The 19,563-nt window shown below is 45.3% G+C and overlaps 1 protein-coding gene across 4 annotated transcripts in view; it reads right to left on the reverse strand.

Moving 5' to 3' along the window:
• Window positions 1-2,531: 2,531 nt before the first annotated feature.
• Window positions 2,532-19,563, reverse strand: part of TNC (tenascin C) — a 51,930-nt gene continuing 34,898 nt past the window's right edge. For all 4 annotated transcript variants that reach the window (XM_054516978.1, XM_036394154.2, XM_036394153.2 and 1 more), the window contains 10 exons: window positions 18,340-18,483; window positions 17,036-17,155; window positions 15,877-16,020; window positions 14,144-14,274; window positions 13,082-13,214; window positions 10,933-11,084; window positions 9,033-9,129; window positions 7,564-7,725; window positions 5,444-5,607; window positions 2,532-3,851 (listed from right to left, as the gene is read on the reverse strand). In XM_054516978.1, the coding sequence (XP_054372953.1) occupies window positions 3,741-3,851; window positions 5,444-5,607; window positions 7,564-7,725; window positions 9,033-9,129; window positions 10,933-11,084; window positions 13,082-13,214; window positions 14,144-14,274; window positions 15,877-16,020; window positions 17,036-17,155; window positions 18,340-18,483 (1,358 nt within the window). In that variant the 3' untranslated portion in view covers window positions 2,532-3,740. The remainder of the gene's footprint in view (window positions 3,852-5,443; window positions 5,608-7,563; window positions 7,726-9,032; window positions 9,130-10,932; window positions 11,085-13,081; window positions 13,215-14,143; window positions 14,275-15,876; window positions 16,021-17,035; window positions 17,156-18,339; window positions 18,484-19,563) is intronic.

Raw genomic sequence — 19,563 nt, forward strand, 5'->3', positions numbered from 1 at the left:
CCTACACCAACTCCTTCATCTTTAGATTGAAGGCCTGATTAAGGTGTGTGTTTTTTTCAGGGCCCTCCAAGAATAAAGATCATCCGTGCAGTTCTGGCTGAGCTTTGCTTGCACTCTCCTGCTGACAAACCACACCTTGTTTATCAGGACTAACATTTGTTGAACACACACAGAGCTGCTGGAGCTCTGAGGGCTGAGATTTCTGTACCTGCTGGGGAAATCACCGGGGGAAAGGTGGAGGAACAAAGGCTGGAGCAGACTTTTTTCAAAGAAAATGTGAAAATGTGAAGGCTGTGCTGAACAGGGGCTCCAAAGCTGCTGGGGGGGTTTCATGTCTACTTCTGTATTTTCATTTTACATTATTTTTTTCCCACATCCCATTAAATAAATGGTATCATTTTATCAATCCCCTGTGTTTGTAACATTCTGTGAAGAATTCCACTCTGCCTAGAGCTCCTGATGGAGTGCAGAGAACCAACAGCAACCAGCCAAACACCACCTCAGCAATCCCAGCTCTATTCCTGGCTCATCTTGTCCTCATCCCTGGAAGTCAGAAATAAAAAGTGGCAAGGTACCTGCGAGGCTGATGCCACCTCCTTGCCATTTTCTGGGATCAAGCTGCTGCTTGTTGATGACATCTGAACATTTCTATTCTGCTTTCCTTTCTAATCAAGTTCTAGAAAATGTTCAGTGGCTCAAGCACAAAGGGTGCTGAGAAGAAGGAGAAGGAGAGGGAGAAGGAGATAAAAGGAGAAGGAGAAGGAGAGAGAGAAAAAAAATAAAGGAAAAAACAGTACTGCCCCTTTACCAGCCCCCAGGATTAACATGGCAGCTGCAAGAAAGTTTTTCAAGGCTGCAGTTTTGGATTCAGATAGTGAAGCCTGAGACCAAATGAGTAGCAGGGGCAGCCACTGGATCAGTGTGTACTCAATTTCTTGTTTTTCATGCTCTCTGACCCTCAGTTACGCTCAACCGCTTTTAAATCAAACCAAGCCAAACTTGTCATTTGATTGAAGGGACATCCTTGGGCAGGAAAGATGGAAAATTTGTGTTTTCTGTCACAAATCACTGGGCTATTTATTCACTGCTGCAGGCTCAGGTGAGATTCCCTGGCTTTCTGCTGACATTCAGCCCAGAATGGGTGAGATCAGTTCCCTTGGCTGGAATTGCATCAGGACAGGAGGTGAGGGAGCTGCACCCAGAGGTGATGCAGCACGTGTGGGTGCTCCAGCTCAGCTGACATCAAGTGGCAGAGGGAAGAATTTAAGGTATTTGTCATCTCCCACATCACCCTGGAGTGCTCTAATCACTGCACACTCATGCCTGGAGTCAGAAACAACCACATCACTTAGCAGTCCAAGTCTCAGGGGATTGAATAACTTGAAAGCTGCCATCAGCCTCACTCCCTCAAATTATGCATCCAGCTGACTTCTGCCCACCTGGCTTGAAGCTCAAACCTCAAGTAAGAAACCCAAGCTTGAAATCTTGCTCAGACTGTGGTTAAGGTTAGGACACTGACCCTGGAAAAGGAGTTTTCCATCCACTTGTCTCAAAAATACCTCATAGATACAGTCCTAACCCCATAAACCCCTCTCATGCCCCCAGATATCCCCATCAGTGCCTTTAGGACCTTAAATCTGACTGAGGAAATAATTTTGAAGCCCTTCCTCTCCTGCCCCCTTGAGGCTCCCAAACTGCTTCATCACGTTAAGGATGAACCCCAGCAGAGAGGCTTGGCAGGTTCATGAACAGATTTAAAATCTGAGCGTGTTTTTAAACTCTTCTCACGAGTTACAAACAGGAAAGGAGGAAAAGCCAGTGAATTTCCCTTCCAGGAGCCCGTGGTGGAGCTGCTGGTCCCAAATCAAGCTTATGTCAGCTCTGAAGGGTGTTTTGGCAGCTCTGACTCCAAGGATTTGCCAGCTTCCCTCTCTCAGTGGAGATCACAGAGAATACCAAGCAGGGCATCTGTCAGTGAGTAATTACAGGAAATATCAGCTTCCTTTTGTGCAGCGTGTTTGAGTCTTGTCTGGGGTGAGGCACAAAGCTGAGCCTGTCTCCAGGAGCTCCTTGGAGCTGCCAAGGTAAATGACACCAGAGGCAGAGCCAGGCAGCTCTGGGATGTTACCAGAAATGAGGAACTCATTCCATAAATGTCACTTCTTCCCCCGACTGTCTGCAAACAGACTGCCAGAGCTTTCCAGCACCCAGAAACACGGATCCAGTGCCATTTCCTCATAGCTGGAAAGCATCTGGAGAGCAGAGCGTATTTCTTCATTACTGGATTTGTTCTCCTTTATGCTGCCTATCATTTACTGTGATAACCACCTAGGAAGGGAGATCAATTACAGAGAATTAATTTAATATAGTGCTGCCAGTGCTCTGGAGGGTCAAAGGAGATTTCTGTTCCCCGTGCAACACAAACAATGCTCAGGAGTGTAACTTCAGTCAGGAGGGAGGCAAGAAACATTTACAAAATGTCTGCAAAACTTTTGCAAAATGCAACCTTGAAGTAGGGCAGAGAGACTGGATTAAAACAAGAGATCTTTTATTGTCTTGAACTGCAGGGTGTGATACAGAGGAACTACATGGAATTTCATTCATATTAAAAAAAAAAAGAGCGAGAGCCCTTTATTTACACAAGTGTTCAAACTGCCCATGGTGCCTAACAACAACTCTGGGTTCTCTTTGTTTTGCTTTGTTAGTTATTCCCACCTAGATGGAGCAAGCATTGGTCAGTAGCACTTAGAAAAACATGGAAGAAGATTTTGGGCAGAAAAAAAAATAATTCTGTTCTGAAAGAACCCAAATCCTCACGGGCATTTCACTGTAACAGGCCCACCAGAATAATTACAACCAGTCACTGACAAAAGGAACAGTTTTCAGTAGGGGTTCAGCAGCCTAATTAATCTCAGTCTGTCTTTATCTCCCCATCTAAGTTAATATATCCTGGACATGCACAAACTCCACATAGATTAAAAAAAAGGTAGAAATTTATTTAAAAGTAATTGTGCTTTTATTTATAAAAAAAAAATTTACAATCAGACACTGTCCTGCTGTGTTTCCAAAAGCATGGTTCTCTTAAAAATGACAAAATGTAGCTTATTATTATTATCATCATTATTATTATTATTATTACTTTGTCTTTATATTAATAATATTAATCTTATGCTTAAGTTTAAAAACATACTGCTTTCCCTTCCCGTTCCCTCCTTCTCTGTGGTACTTGATATATATATATAAAAAGGCATTCAAACCACCAATTCTTTTCACTTATAACTAATAATAATAATAATAATGATAATTAATCTTACACATTTCTGTCTGTAAAATATGGCTGGTTCTAAAACAAACTACCAATGTACAAAGCTGTTCTCCCTCCCCTCCCCTGGGCCACCCAAGAGATCGTCAGATGTCAGAAGAACTTTATCCCAGATGCTTTCTGGCAAAAAAAAAAATTAAAATTAAAAAAAAATTAATAAAACAACACAGAACCCTTGAGATCGTTGTCTTTGGTGTGGAGGACGTTCCTGGTGGGCAGCTGGAGCTGCTCTGCTGGAAAATCTGGGATACTTTAAGGCTTTTTTTGTGTGTTTGGAATGCTGCAAAGCCTCTGCCGGGGCTCACCGATGCTTTGGTGCCGCTCCCAGCTCCTCGCACCCCCAGGCCAGCAATGCCAGAGGGTCTCCCCACACCCCCTCTCCATCCCCTCCCCACCCCTGCCCGCAGCCCCCCGGGCCCTACGCTCGCTTCCGCCGCCCCTCCAGGTTCCGGAAGCTGGAGGGTCTCAGCTTCATCTCTGCAAACTGGATGGAATACTCGTGGCCCTTCCAGTGGAACCAGTTGACGCCCTGTGAAGGCAAAGGGGAGAGGTTGGGGGTCACACTTGCATTTGCTGCCCCTGGTTCAGACCAGGGGTGTCGCCGTGATATTTTCTGAAAAATCCCTTTGCCAGGATTTTTCTCCTGAGAAGCTGAGAAACCTCAGAGGAAAAGAAAAACAATGATTATCTGCTGCTGTGGAATGCAACAGGTGCATCTGGGATTGGTCTCATGTGGTTGTTTCTAATTAATGGCCAATCACAGTCAGCTGGCTCAGACTCTCTGAGAGACACGAGCTTTTGTTATTCATTCCTTTCTATTCCTTACTAGCCTTCTGATGAAATCCTTTCTTCTTTTCTTGTAGTATAGTTTTAATATATATTTTTTAAAATATAATATATCTCATAAAATAATAAATCAGCCTTCTGAAACATGGAGTCAAGATTCTCGTCTCTTCCCTCATCCTGGGACCCCTGCAAACAGCACCACATGGGGGTGTTTCTGGTTTGGGCACAGAAGCACCACAAAGTGGAGGAGCTTTGGGAAGCACAGGGGCTGTGGGATGTCCAACCTGTACAAACCCACCCACATGAGGTCACAGAATCATGGAAACACACACTGGATGGGCTGAGGGGACCTTAAAGATCATCTTGTTCCACCCCTGCTGAGGGAAAAAACACCTCCCACTGTCCCAGTTTGCTCCAGCCTGGTCTTGGACTCTTCCAAGGATCCAGGGGCAGCCACAGCTGCTGTGGGCACCCTGTGCCAGGGCCTGCCCAGGCTCCCAGGGAAGAATTTCCTCCCAGTATCTCATCTAAACCTATTCTCTGTCAGTGTGAAACCATTCCCCCTTGTCCTGGCGCTCCAGACCCTTGGCCTGTCTTTCTCCATCTTTCCTGTCAGCCCCTTCAGGCCCTGCAAGGCCACACTGAGGTCCCCCCAAAGCTTCTCCTGTGCAGGTGAACAATCCCAGCTGTCCCAGCCTCTGCTCCCAGCAGAGCTGCTCCATCCTCTGATCCCCCTGGTGCCTCCTCTGGATCTCTGCAGCAGCTCCAGCTCCTGCCTGTGCTGGGCCAGGGCTGGGGCAGCTCTGCAGGTGGGGTCTCACCTGAGCACAGGGCACAGGGCACAATCCCCCCTGCCCTGCTGCCCACGCTGGGCTCAGCCCAGGGCAGGGGCTCAGGGCTGGGGCAGCTCCAGCTCTCACCCCCAGCACCCCCAGCTCCCTCTCAGGGCTGCTCCAGCTGCTCATCCCAGCCTGGATTGGTCCCAGGGGTTGTCCCAACCCAGGTGCAGCATCTTGAGCTTGGTCTTGTTAAACCTCTGTCCCTCAGAGCTGTCCCTCCTTGCCTGGCTTTCATGGCAGGAAAAATATTTTTGTTTCACACATTGAAAATGACAATTATTCCCTGCACACTTGGGAAATTCCCTTGGAAAATCCGACAAAGCCAACAAGACTTCCCCAGCTGATGTTAAATTCTTGTTTTGTGAGCCCAGACATTTCCCTGTCTTCCTGGAGAGTGGGAGGAGGGAATGCTGTGATTTTTGAACAATCAGAAAAACCCATAATTACAATTCCCCTTTCTCTCATGCATTAGAGAAGCCTTCAGGGCCAAACTCACCTGACTGTGGCTGTTGTCACCATATCTGCCCATCAGGTTGACTCGGTGGCAGTTCTTGTACCAGAAAGCTCCTTTGTATGACAGAGCACAGTTGGTGATGGCAGAGTCGTGGTCCTTGTCAAAGGTGGAGAAGGACCTTCCATTGTGGTAGGTCATGGAGTCACCTGCATGGGGGGACAAAAGAAAGAGCAAGGTCAGTGGGTTGCCTGGTTTAGATTTCATGAAAATATTTGGACTGTGCCATGTCCTGTCTGCATCTAAATTTTTTAAAATTGACTTTTTTTTTAATACAGAAAGAAATGCACAATTTTTGGTTTTGCAGGCAGGTCAAAATATTTCTTCAGGTGGTCTCTAATCCCCAGTATATGAAGTGGTTTTTTTCCATGCAGGTAAATTTCTGAATTTCTTGCTAAAAGCTGGATTTTACAGTGTGGACAAGCCAAGATCAAAGAGGTGTTCACAAGGAAGGAACCAAGACCAAAGGAGTCTCCACACTGACTGAATCCTACTCGTGGTAGCAGTTACTACTACTCTGCACTAGACAATTTGCTTTAAATCACAGACTCATGGAATGGTTTGGGCTGGAAGGGACCTTAAAACTCATCCCATCCCACCCCTGCCATGGCAGGGACACCTCCCACTGTCCCAGGTGCTCCCAGCCCTGTCCAGCCTGGCCTTGGGCACTGCCAGGGATCCAGGGGCAGCCCCAGCTGCTCTGGGCACCCTGTGCCAGGGCCTGCCCACCCTGCCAGGGAAGGATTTATTCCCAATATCCCATCTAAATTAAATAGACATTAATTCTGCGGCTGCATTTCCTTTGTATCTCTGTAGTCTGGGTAAAAGCTCCTGTGCTGGTCACAGGGCAGAGCCCACACCCACACCTCTGCTCTGGTTTATGCACCCAGCAGTGTGAAATTATCCCCTTTTAAGACATATTGTTAAACTGGGTTTATCTCTTAATCCTGTGAAGCCCTGAAAAGATTCACCAAGAGCTGCAGGGTTTGCCCCAGTGTGATTACAAAAGGCAGATGATTTGTTCAGCAAAATCATAAATCACATTACAGCAGGGCTTTGCTACAAATTCTACTGACAAGAGAAGAAGCTGTGGCAGGCTATTATTGGCTATATAAATGACAGCCAACATTGGCCAAATGAGATATATTGTGGTTTAATGCACTTGTTTCAATGCTGCCATAATCAGGCCATAAAATATGGCACCCAAATGCCTGGAGGATATAAAACAGAAACATAAATATATTGATATGTTTGATTTTTGAACACCTCACTGTCCTGGCTTGTAAGATATGGTTTGTGAGGGTGTATTTCCCATCTGTCAGAGCTGGGGCAGTTCTCTGCTGTCCATGGGCAGTTTTTTCTTGATCTCTCCCCCAGCCAATCCTCCCTGCAGGAGATCTCTGCTGTCCATGGCCACTGAGTGTCCCTGCAGGGCTGATCCAATTCCAGCATCCCATGGGGAGATGCTGCGCCCAGGGCAGGAGCCAAGCATTCCTACCTGGATCCAATGTGAGCCTGGCACAGCACAGCAGCCTTTGCCCAGTGCATTGCCAGAGGAGCAGCTTCTGCTGCCCTGCATGGCCAGAGGGAGCCCAGGCCCATCTCCAGCAGCCCTGGAGCTGCAGAGGAAAACTCCCCCCTTGTGCAGGATCCCTGCTCCAGCAGAACCACAGCTGGCACTGCAGGAGGGCTGAGCCCCCATGGGATGGGGCTGTGCCACCCCCTGACACACAGGGGACAGGGAATGCTGGGGTTTTTTTGTACTATTACATTTGTATTTTTAATTTTCCTAGTAGAGAACTGTTATTCCTGCTCCCATATCTTTGCCTGAGAGCCCCTTAATTTCAAAATTATAATAATTAATAAAATTATAATAATTCAGAGAGAGTGTGATCATCATCATCAACATAGAGATCATCATCATTCATGGAGAGGGGGTTTACCTTTTCCATTTCAGGGGTGGCTCCTGCCTTCCCTAGCACACACCTGGCTTTTCAAAGCAAGACACTCCCACAGGAGAGGCACCTGCTGATCTGCAATACTCACAGGGTTTCCCTGGCAGGCAGTGGGTCCCTGGGAGGAGGGACAGTCAGTTTTGCTCTCACCTGCGGTGCCGCTGTAGCCGTCCACGCGCAGGCGGTAGCGGCTCTTGGCGTCGCCCACGCTGAAGCGCTCGTACACGGCGTAGGCTGTGTCCCCCTTGTCCCTCAGGTCCACCCGCAGCTCGTACTGGCCCTGAGAAGTGATTTTGTGCAGGTTCTCCAGACCTGTGGGCAGGAAGGAATGTTTGTCTTGATACGGAATGGTTTTTTTGCCTTTTTTTCTCTTCTGTATTCTCTGTACCCTTTACACACATATTTGGAGCTCTGTAGCCTGTGGCTGCATTCCTACTTGATTTTCCCAGTGCTTTTCCCTGCCCTGATAGGCAGAAGGACAAAACACATTCCAAAGCCCCTATCCCATCTTGGCTCTCCCTGGGAACCAAGGACAAAAAAAAAAAAGCTCTTTGAGACCCATTTTCATCTATAAAATTCAGTTCCATCTGAGGGGCTGGATTTAGAAGGGGCTTGAACAGGGGGGAGATTGCATCACCACTTTTGCTCCTAATTGGTGATTTTGTCAATTATGCTAATTGGCTAAATTTACAAAAACTGTGTTCACCTCATGGGGGATTGGCTTTTGTGGACATTTTCCATATTTACCTCTAGAGGCCTCCAATAAAGATCAACCTTTACATTACTCCTATACTAATGTTATCTCAAAAGCATGTTGTTTGATTCCCAGGTTCCTTAAGGCATCAGTCTCTCCATGTTTTTTTATTTGTTGTGGGTTCAGTGCTGGTCACTGAACCCAAAGCCATTCAACTGGCCCTGAACATTGCTGAAAGAGAGAAGTGGCCAAAGCTCTCCCTCCCATGCAAACCCAGGACATTTGCCATGTCATTATTCCCTAAATGGGGCCATACTGGACTGTACAAGCAGAGCAGGACACCAGCACTGGTGAGGACACTGAGCTGGATCAGCTCTAGGGTAATGTCAGCACAAAACCAAATAAATAGTCGCAGGTTGACTGGGAGACATCTTCCCTTCAAATAATAGAAACAGGTTGGGCAAAACAACCAAAGCTGTGCTGTGTGATCATCATCATCATCATCATCATCATCTTTAATTTACAGCCAGAAAAATGCAGCACAGCCTTTGAAAATGTGGAGGATTTTCTTCTGTTTAACCAAAATGTGAGTTTATGACTTCCTTTTGCCCTGCTTTTCCTCTCTGGATCATTGGCCTTTGCTGCTGGGAGTGTTCCAGGACGACAGGAAGCAGAACCTGCAGGATCTGACTGCTCCCAGAGCCCCAGTGAGCATTGGATGGCTTCTTTTGGTGACCCCAGCATGGCACCCTTGAACTGCAGGCTGAGCCTGGCCCTTTCAGTCTCCCTCACATCGGCTGTCCCTGGCTCCTTTTCTCCTGTTCTCCTTTACAAATTCTCCTGCCACCCAAATGTAGCTCCTGGACTTTTGGGCTGTGTTTCTGCTCTTATTTTTTTTCCAAAAATACAAATTTTTAGCGCTTACCTATCCAGAATTCATCCTTAGGATCTCCAAACCCTGCCACATAAGAATTCCAGTTCTTGTAGAAATCTTGCTTTCCATTCTGACGCCTCAGGAACACCTAAAAGCAGGAAATGTTATGGACAGACTGCTCTGGCCAGAGGGGAAGAGCTTTTACAAACTCTCAAACTTTTTTACAATCAAAGCCCAGCATTGCTCCTGCCCTGCCTTTACCCCTCCCAGCAGAGCCTCACTGCAAGGACTGAGTTGCACACAGGTTTTTGGATGCTCCATGTATTTTCTAAGTCTCCAATTTCTCTGTTTGGTTCCCAGGCTCCTCTGCATGACATGGCCTCTCAGTCCTGCTCTCTGCTCTTTTAAACCCATCCTGCAGCTCTGGGTTTCTCAGCCAAGGGTTTTTCCACCCCTCATCTCCCAGCCAAGCATTCCTCCAGCTCCTCCTGCCTTTCTGTGCCCTGGGTCCCTTTGGCAAGTTCAGATTTGGGGATGTCAGTGTGGAGAGGTGGCATTCACTGCCATTGCCTGGGTGGGATGTGTCCCTTGCACAGTGCCTTTGGAAGCCGCTGCACCCTGTGGCTGCTGAACAAATGCTTCCCCTGGGCCATGCTTTAACCTCCCCCAGTCCCTCTCTCATTCTGAGTCAGTTCACCCTCCCCTCTCCCTGGTGATTATTTATTAATTTATTATTTATTTAATTTATATATTTAATTTATTATTTGTTTATTTTTTTTTTATTTTTATTTTTAATTTTAATTTAATTTATATATTTAGTAGATGTGTTATCCAATATGGTATTTCAGCAGCCCTTCCATCAGTGGAGAGGGATCAGGGCTGAAACCAGGGCTGTGATCCATCCTTTAGAGGCACCTCTTTTTCCTCCAGCTACAGAAAGAGCTGGCAACCCTGTTCTGGGCACTGCAGTGTCCTGCTGTCAGAGTTTTAAAAGAGGGACTTCTCTCCCTAAGTGAACTGAAAAAAGACTATTTTAGAGGTGGTAAACTAACTGGAAATTTTAAATTTTATTTCTTTACATTGTCAGTGGAAAAGGAAAGGTTGTGGGGGGAGGAGAAGTGTTCTGAAGGGTTTGTTTTTATTCTTACTTTTTTTTTTCTTTTAGCAACTGTTAATAAAATTTTCTTGATACCCTTTTAAGGTTTTGAGCCTGCCTTGCCTTTCTCCTATTCCTATCTCACAGCAGGAAGTGAGTGCATTGGCCAGCACTGAACCCTCCACACTCATTGGTGTGTTGGCTGGGAAGCCTCAAAATTGGTGAAAAATTGGCAAACCAAAACCACTACACCTACCTAGGATAAACCTCCCCAAATTTATAGACAGGACAGCCCTAGTGTGATACTGTTATCCTAACACTATTATCCTGCTGTGATAATAACCCGCCACACTAATTGTTGTGTTGGCCATGAAACCTCAAAATTGGTGAAATCTCAAATTGGTGAGCCAAAACCACTGCACCTACATAGGATAAAACTTCCAAATTTATAGAGAGGACAGCCCTAGTGCGATAATAACACTGTTATCCTACTGTGAAAATAACCCGCCACACTCATTGGTGTGTAGGCTGGGAAACCTCAAAACTGGTGAAAAATTGGCAAACCAAAACCCCTACACTTACCCAGGATAAAACTACCAAATTTATAGACAGGACAGCCCTACTTTAGTAATAACACAATTATCCTACTGTGGTAAGAACCTGCCACACTCATTGGTGCATTGGCTGGGAAACCTCAAAATTGATGAAATCTCAAATTAGTGAGCCAAAAGCTCTACACCTACCTAGGATAAAACTCCCCAAATTTATAGACAGGGCAGCCCTAGTGTGATAATAGCACTGTGAGGGTGCCTGGGATGAGCAGGAGGGGATGTGCTGCCCTTGCCCCATACTCACGATCCAGCCGCCGCCGTCCTCGCCCATGTCACAGAACACTTGCAGAGGCTGAGCCTTGTCCCCATTCAGGTAAATTGTGTAGAGCCCAGAGGTGGCTTCACCATTCAGCAGGGCTTGGGAGCAGTCCTTGGGGTAGGGATAGAGGAGCCCAGCTGCACACACAGGGAAGAGAAAGCATTCCTTAAGAAATCAGCAGTTACAAGGAATGTGCCCAATGCAGATGGCTCAGGAAAATCCCTTGTGGGACAGCTGCAGATCCCAGGAACAGGTTTGTAATTGCATCCTGCATACAGAACATCCACAGGATACAGCTGGTGAGGTGAATTCTTCTTATGAATGTGGTTTTTCACATCTGTCTACACTTCTGGAAGTGCTGGGAATGGGAGATAACTACTCCCTGCCAGGATGGGAGTGCACCCTCCAGCTAAAGGCTGAAATTCAGGAGCTTGTGTTACAGCAATTTTTGGGGAAAACAAATCTACCAATCTCTGCTCATGTGACAGAAGATGGAAGGGGGATGCAATCAGGACTTCAATCAAAAATAAATTAATTGTGAGTGTTTTCCTAGCAAGGACAATGTGTTACAAAACTACACTCCTAAAAAACAAAGCAAACAGCAACAGTTGAAACTACAGGAAAATGTTGTTAAGCTTTTCTTTCTGACAACAAGGCAATAAAATCATTGCAGTCAGAACAATTTCTAACCCCTCTAGAAAACCTTTTCTTTTTTTTTTTTTTTGTTTTATTCACTCAGGTCGTTCACTTTTTCAGCCAATTAAGTGTTCTAGGTGTATCCAAAGGAGAGTTTTTACTTGCAGCTTCTCAGAGAGTGGCTGCTGGTCCTTGCCAGTGTTACATCCCTGCCTGTGCTTCAGCTCCAGAGAATTTCACAGAATCATGGCATTGTTAAGGTTGGAAAAGACCTTTAAGATCAAGTCCAACCATTAACACAGTCCCACCATCATGCTCACTACCATCTTCCCAAGTGCCACCTCCACAGGTATTTTGAATACTTCCAGGGATGGGGACTCTAACACTGCTTATTGCAATTCTTTACAACTTTTTCAATGGAGAAATTTTTCCTGATATTGAATGTAAACCTTCCCTGGTGTGACTTAAGGCCATGCAAGTTTCCATCAGATTTGGAGAAAAGTGGCCCTTACAGGGGGCTTCTTCAGTCCCTAAATAGTCCCTGTCAATAAATAGACACAAATGTATTTTTAGGTTAAGCCCAAGCTTAAGCCTCTGCCTGAATGAGTCTGACACTGTTCACATGGCTGAAGGCACCTGGTCAGGTGTGGTCATGGTCAATTTGCCAAACATCACCCAAACACACCCAGATTTAATTCCTCTCCTGTTTCTGGATGTGTTGGTGAGTTCATCCTGCTCTGCACAAGCAGTGGCAGGGCAGACTCGGGGCTGGGTGACTTCTGGCAGTCCTTGGGCTGGAGTTGGTGCTAGCAGCAGGACAGGGAATGGGGATGACTGAAGGTCCTGCTGGGCCTGAAAGGCTGAAAACTGGGAAAAGTGAGACAAATGACAGGCAAAGTGTCACAGCTAATACAGAACAACTCCTGTTTTTTAATGTCAGCTGTGAGGTGACCTTCAGAGAAGCCAATTTATCCTTGCAGAGCTGTCCTGTTGGGCTGGAGCTGATATGCAGAGGGGCTTTGAGACAGCCCATCTCAGAGAGAGGAGAAAAACCTGCCCAGAAATCCATCTGCTCAGCCCCCAGCTCTGATCTGTGGGTGTGCCTTTGTGGTTTGCTTTATTTCAGCTCCAAACTCTGATTTTGTTTCCCCCGCTCACTGGGATCGATACAGGGAGAAATCAAAGTGTCAGCTGGATTTTAAAGAATTCCTGCTGATACTTCACATGGGCAAGGCAGGATGTTTCACCAGACCAGGATGAAATTCCAATATCCATCCACATCGCCCTCACAGTGGGTGATGTGGATGGATATTGGAATTTCACCCTGCCAAGGGAAAACAGGTCTGGGAGAACAGAGACTTTGCACCAACCCTGCAAATGGATTAAAATCTTGTGTGGGGTCTGTGTGTCCTCACAGCAGAGCTCAGCAGTATTTAGATTATTTTAGATCAGTATTCAGTATTATTTTAGATGATTCAGATTATTCTAATGTCCTTACTGGTGGTGAGTATGGTCTGGATGGTTTTGCTCCTCAGGGCCCCGCTCAGGGCCTGCAGTTTCACCGTGTACTGCGTGGAGGGGCTCAGCTCTGTCAGGCTGTAGGAAGTTGTCTCAGGGTTTAGGATGACTTCCTATGGAGAAAAGAAATAATACAGGGAAATCTCAGAGAAATAAATCATAATGACCAGAATGGTTACGTATTTTAGTCTGTCGCATTGGTTTTTGTCATAATTATTGATGGTATCTTTAACCATCTAGATTAATTAGTATAAAGCTACTCCTCTAAGATTTTTACCAAGCTAATCTTTAAAAGTTCAATAAAGCCTGCCTGGAAATGAGTGTTTGCCATTATAATGTACAAGCTGGGAGGTTTGAAAGCAAGGCAGCATAACTGTTGACATGTCCTGAATGTACAGATTGTGAAATTCATAAAAAATTGGGAAACTCGTCCTTTAGGACAAGGAAATGCACTCCAGGCTTTGAAAGGCTGTTTTAGTGTGACATTAAAAGACTGATTTTCAGTGTGCTTGGGGAATTTGCCTTCCTGATAATTAGAATCCTGTCCAATGATCCAGGCTGGGCATCCAAAATTTTATTTTTTCTGGGATTCACCTGATTAATATTGAAATATTTTGTGTAATCTAATTATGTAGGAACAAAATAAAATTATAAGAGAATAAGAGGCAAGTTCATCCTTCCTTAGACACCTCTTTGCACAGGATTCCCCGAGTTTAGAAAAGTGAATCACATCCTTTAGGGGTTTGAGTTTACTCCATGATATTTGTTTGGAACGAAGGAAAATGTTTGTGCTTTTATCTGTATTGTGGAGGGAGTGAAAGGCAAAATTCAGGCTGCAATGGAGCTTCTGTTTCAGAGTATAATGTAAAAAAGTCCTTTAGCAGGTTTTAAATGCACTTGTGTTCAGCCTATCACTGAAAGAGGCAGCGAATATTTTTAAATGTAGTGTTTAAATTAAGACACATGATTATGTGGCATTGCTGGACTCTTCAGAGCATCTCCAGTGCCCAGATTTGAGGCACAGCCCCTGAGGTTTATTTACCTTGACTGTGCCATCGATGGCTTCATAGATCAGGAGATACCCAGTGACTGGAGCACGGGGAGGCCTCCAGCTCATCACAGCTGCTTCTGACTGCACCTCAGTGGCACTCAAATCCCTTGGAGCATCCAGCCCTGCAGGAGACACCACAGCAATTACAATCACTTCCATACAAAGTCAATTCCACAGGTTATCTTGTGGGCCATGTATTAAAACAAGCCAGGAAAACTTGGGTGTGAAAAAACACTTCAACCTTAACTTTTGTGGTTAAGAATTAATTTTCCCATTGGTAGTTAAAAATAAAGGTGTTAACTTTACCGAAGTTAAAATATTGGCTTGTTCCAGGCACCTTATTTTATGAACAGTTGCACTGAAATGTCTTTTGAGAGAAAATTATGCATCTCATTATTTCTCACATGAAGACAGATTGGTATTTACATATTCCCAGGAAATAAAACTCTGGTTCCAATTATGCTTTTTTTAGAATCGGAAAACTTTATAGAATAGGAAACTTTTATAGAATAGGAAAACTTTTCCTGCTTGTTCTGGCTCCAATCTCCAGCTTCCCTTTCCCTCTGTAGTTACAGGACTGGATTGGTGTGGCTCCCTAATTAATACCTTGGGACAAGCCAAGGTAGGAAAATGAAAACCATCCCTGATCCCACTGAAGCTCATGGAAAGCCACGAGTGTGAAACCAGCTGGACGCCTTCAGTAGCCAAAAAATGAGCTCCTGCTCTGAGACTCTGCAGAACTGATGATCTCATATTTTTGTAAGTTTTGGTTCATTTGCATATTGGAGTTAATTGACCAATTACAGCTTTAGTGCATGCAGTCCCATCCTTCTTGTTTTTCTCTCTTCATTCCACCATTGTTTGTGCTCTTGGGCCTGAGATTTGGATCATTTGTTCTTGGTCCCTGACACTGTTGAGTCAGGGACAAGAAGAAAGCCTTCAGTCTTTTGGTGGATCAGAAGGCAAAAGTGTTTAATAAAAGTAGTGGATCTTTTTATAATGTGACTTGCTAAGGAGAGACTTGATTGGTTTCAAAGTAGAAACATCTCAGGCTATTGGTGAACTATGAATCAGCACACTCTGGAGAGCTATATTTATAAACAACGGCTATAGAAGGAGAGATAATAATTGCTTTAATTCTTTCCTCTAAGATTCTCAGGCTCAGCCTGCGAGAAATTATCTCTGTTCTTTCTTCAGCTGAACTGAGAATATCCACCCTGAGCAGCACAAGAGCCCAGCCAGGGCTGCACCCAAGATGAACCAAAATGGTCCCAAAATGCACGGCCGGGCACGGGGTCTCTCCCTTGGATCAGTTCTGCTCCATTTGCATCTTGCAGTTCATTGTCCCATTCCAGCTTTAGCCCCTGCAGTCCCACCCTGCTTGTTTTTCTCTCTCCAGCCCACGGGGTTTGTGCTCCTGGGCTGAGATTTGGGTCATTTGTCCTTGGTGCCCAGCTGGAGCAGGAATTGTTTTGTCTCCCTGCTCTGTGCACAGAGCTCACCATCCCCTGATGTGAAGCCCAGACCCACACACTAAAGCATCACAGAATGTGAAAAATAGAAGAGCTGAAACCTGAGGCATCACTGACAGAAAACCACCTTTGGTCAGCCCCAGTGGAGAAAGGTGATGCAAACACTGACAAAATTCAGGTTTCCAGTGAAAAATCACCAGAGGAACACAGAGCAGATGGGACTGGAAGGGCTGGCTGTGGGTGGGGTGGCACCTGTGGTGAAGTGTGTGGAGAGGCTCTCGCTCCTCTGCGTGTCCTTCTGTGCATGGACGCTCAGCCTGTACTCGGTGGCGGGCTGCAGCCCCTGCAGGTCGAACTCCACCGTGTTCCCTGACACCAGCTGGGTCACCTCTGGCTCTGAGAACAGAACACAGCACAAAAGAGATCTTGGTTGCATTCAGACACATCATGGTGTGTGGTAGTGTCAGGGTTCCCCACGGCAGGAAGGAAATGATGAATCTGACTCCATGTTCTTAGAAGGCTAATATTATGTTGTATTGTATTATGTTGTATTGTATTATGTTGTATAACATTATGTTGTATTGTATTACGTTGTATTATGTTGTATTTTATTATATTGTATTATGCCATACTAAACTATATTAAAAAATAGAGAAAGGATACTTAGAGAAGGCTTAACAAGATACTGATGAAAAACTCATGACTCTCCAGAGTCCCAACACAGCCTGACTGTGATTGGTCATTAAGTCAAAACAATTCACATGTTGGATAAACAATCTCCAACCACATTCCAAAGCAGCAAAACACAGGAGAAGCAAATGAGGTAAAATATTTTTTTCTTTTTTTCTCTAAGGCTTCTCAGTTTCCTAGGAGAGAAATCCTGGCAAAAAGATTTTTCCAGAAGATATGATGTGCTCAACTCTGTGTTCCACTCACTGATTTCTTTTATTCCTAGTTGGTGCAAATGCAGAATGGTAAAAGCCCATGGCTGTGCTGGCACCTCTGCTGAGTCTGGGTTCCACCAGAGCCCTTTCTGTAAAACTGTGAGCTCTCTCTAGTGTTCACAGGGATTATAACACCGCCTCTGCTTCCCAGGAATCTCCCCTGGGTCTGCTCACAGCTGAATCGAGAGTGCTGAATTTAAACCATCAATTTTTAAATGCTTCCAGCAAAGCCCCTTCTCCAAATAACAGCCCCGAGGCTGCCAGAGCTCCAGGAGCCTTTGGGCAGCGCTGCCAGGGATGCCCAGGCTGGGGTTGCTGGGGGCTCTGGGCAGGGACAGGGGTGGCACTGGATGATCCTAATGGGTCCCTCCAACTCTGAATATTCTGTGATTTTCCTGGCGTTACAATCAGCACCTCTTGAGAGCTTTAACCCTTCAGCTCCTCAAACCGTTCCCAGCTCCTCTCACCTTTCTCAGAAGAGTAGGACACCACGTAGTTATCCACAGCAGCAATTGCTGGCTGCCAGGTTGCCAGAGCCTCAGAGTCTGTGATGTTCACCACTACCAGGCCTGATGGGCTGTCCAGAGCTGGAAGAAAAACAGATTGAAGGAATTTGACAAAAACAGATTGAAGGAATTTGACAAACACTCTCAGCTCCGTGCAATGCTCTGCTGTAAATTCATGAGAGAAAATGCCCAAAACTCAGCACAGCTTTTATGGCTCCCTTTGGAATAGTGGAGTTCTGCAGGAAAGATGTCAGTGCCTATGAAGAGACACTAAAACCTCCCCTGGAAAGGGAGGTCAGTGCTGGAAGAGATGAAATTCTGGGAACAAACAGAGCTAACCATGTTCTCAGATCACTCTCGATACCATCGATCTCAACAGCTCTGTCAAAGCTGACATATTTCTCTCAACACCCTCAAATCTGGGTTGTTTTTTAGAACAATTTCAGGAGACAGAGCTGGGGAAAATAACAAAAATGACAGCAGCTGATGGCTACTGTGACCTTCCAGCAGCATGTTTGGAACAAACCAATCCCACAACCAGCCAGGCATCCAAAATCCCCCCATGTCCTGCTTTGCCTCCTCTCAGGACTCCACTTTTCACACAGGTTTATGCTCTCTCTGAATTAAGATGGGATCTTTGCCTCCAGAGCAGCTGGAATGGGCTATAAATCTCCTGTCATTATCAGTACTCATCATCTTGTTCTTTGCCTCAGCTCTCTGAATGTTTGTTAGCCCCCAAAAGAATACAAGGAGGGGTCAGCAGGAGCAGAGTGAGCCCTCATTTCCTGCAGGGATATTTAAAGAAAAAATCAGGAGACAGAATACTGAGAAAAATACTGAGAGAAAATCGAAGAGAATGTTTTTATGCTTAGGACAGTCTGGAGCCTGGGACATGTGAAGTCCACAACAGAAACTGGCCTGAACTGCTCAGCTGAGCTGGCTCTTTGCTCTCTCATCTCAAAACCAGCATTAATTAAAAAAAGAAGCAAACAAACTTCTGATTTTATTTTCTGGTGAATTAGAACTGTAAATACATGGATTGTCTCCATCTCACAGGTTTATTTAGCATTTAGCTAATGGGAGCCTGACCAAATTTACAAGTTCCATCTTCATGTAAAATCCAAAGACAAAGAAGGAGGGGGGACAAAGAGCTTCCAACACTTTGTGTGGGCAGCAAAAATGGGATCTTGGTGGGTCTGCAGCTCCAGTCCCTGAGTCAGATGAGCCATTTAAAGAGCTGCTATTTCTTGCTTTTATATTATTACCTGTTTTCAGGATGCCAGAGACGGGCTCGCTTTCTTCAAAGCCTTTCACAGAGATGACGCTGACATTGTAGTCCACACCCGGGACCAGCTTCACCAGCTTGGTCCTTGTCTTGCTCCCTTCGACTGTGACAACATTTGGAGTACCTAGGAGGAGGCCAAATGCCAAGGGATGAGTGACACAATACCCCAGGAAATGCTTGAAGGTGTTGTTCAAGTTAAAGATATTTTGGCCACCATGGATGTGCTTCTACAACAGGAGAGGAATTTTCCCAGTTAGTTACAACCACTGGTGTCAAATATTGTAGCCATAACACCTAAATCTAAACCATTGGTTTGTATTCAGTAAGGAAAATTAACATTTTTAGTGGAAGTGTCCCTGTCTGTGACAGGGATTTGGAATGAGATCAGCTTTAAGGTCCTTTCCTATGCAAACCATTCTGTCATTTCTGTTCAGAAAAATACAGTTTCCCAGGCAAGGTGTAAGCAGAAACCCCAGCAGTCTCTACATGGGAGTACAAACACCTTGAGGACAGGACTTGCAGTTTAGATCTGCCTTGTTTATGGTGAGGGCTGGAAGATTCTCCTTTATCCCCCTTATTAGAATAAAGATACAGTATATTTTATTTTAAAAGATGCTCTGTGTGTGGCTGAGGACTTAGCACCCATATTTACTGCAAATTCTGGGTTTATTCCAGGAAAGCACTTAGACAAGTGCCTAACTTTATGACTGGATTCCTGTTCTTCTGTGGGACCACTGTATTTAAAGCTGCATGTGTGCTTCCAGGCTATATTTTCTAAAGATCTAAATCTTTCCTTGTCTCAGTCAACAGCAGCAGCTTTTTGGTGCTGATGTCTTAGTGTTTGTCCTTTAGCTTTCTCCCTTCAGAGATGCCCGTAAATTAGGTTAAAAATCTGTTGAAGTAGAGGAAGCTTTTGAAGTTGGACACTGAAGCAGAATGAGACAACGTTGGGGAGCACTGAGTAAAACACTGCCTTGAAAACTTGTTATAACCATGGATTCTGATTATTGTTTCCAAGGGCCATCTTTTCCAGTGTGCTCAGCTCATGAAGTGCCTACAAAATAATGACAATTTGGAAACTAATCCCTGCTGAGGAGGTTCAGACAGAGACTTCTTAGGAGCACAACCACTCCAGCGTCCACCTCTGAGCCCTGCCCATGGGATGTGCGCACCGTGTCCAGACAGAGGTTGGCTGCACTCCCTC

The sequence above is a fragment of the Molothrus ater genome, chromosome 20, assembly GCF_012460135.2.
Source record: "Molothrus ater isolate BHLD 08-10-18 breed brown headed cowbird chromosome 20, BPBGC_Mater_1.1, whole genome shotgun sequence".
NCBI classification, from domain to species: domain Eukaryota; kingdom Metazoa; phylum Chordata; class Aves; order Passeriformes; family Icteridae; genus Molothrus; species Molothrus ater.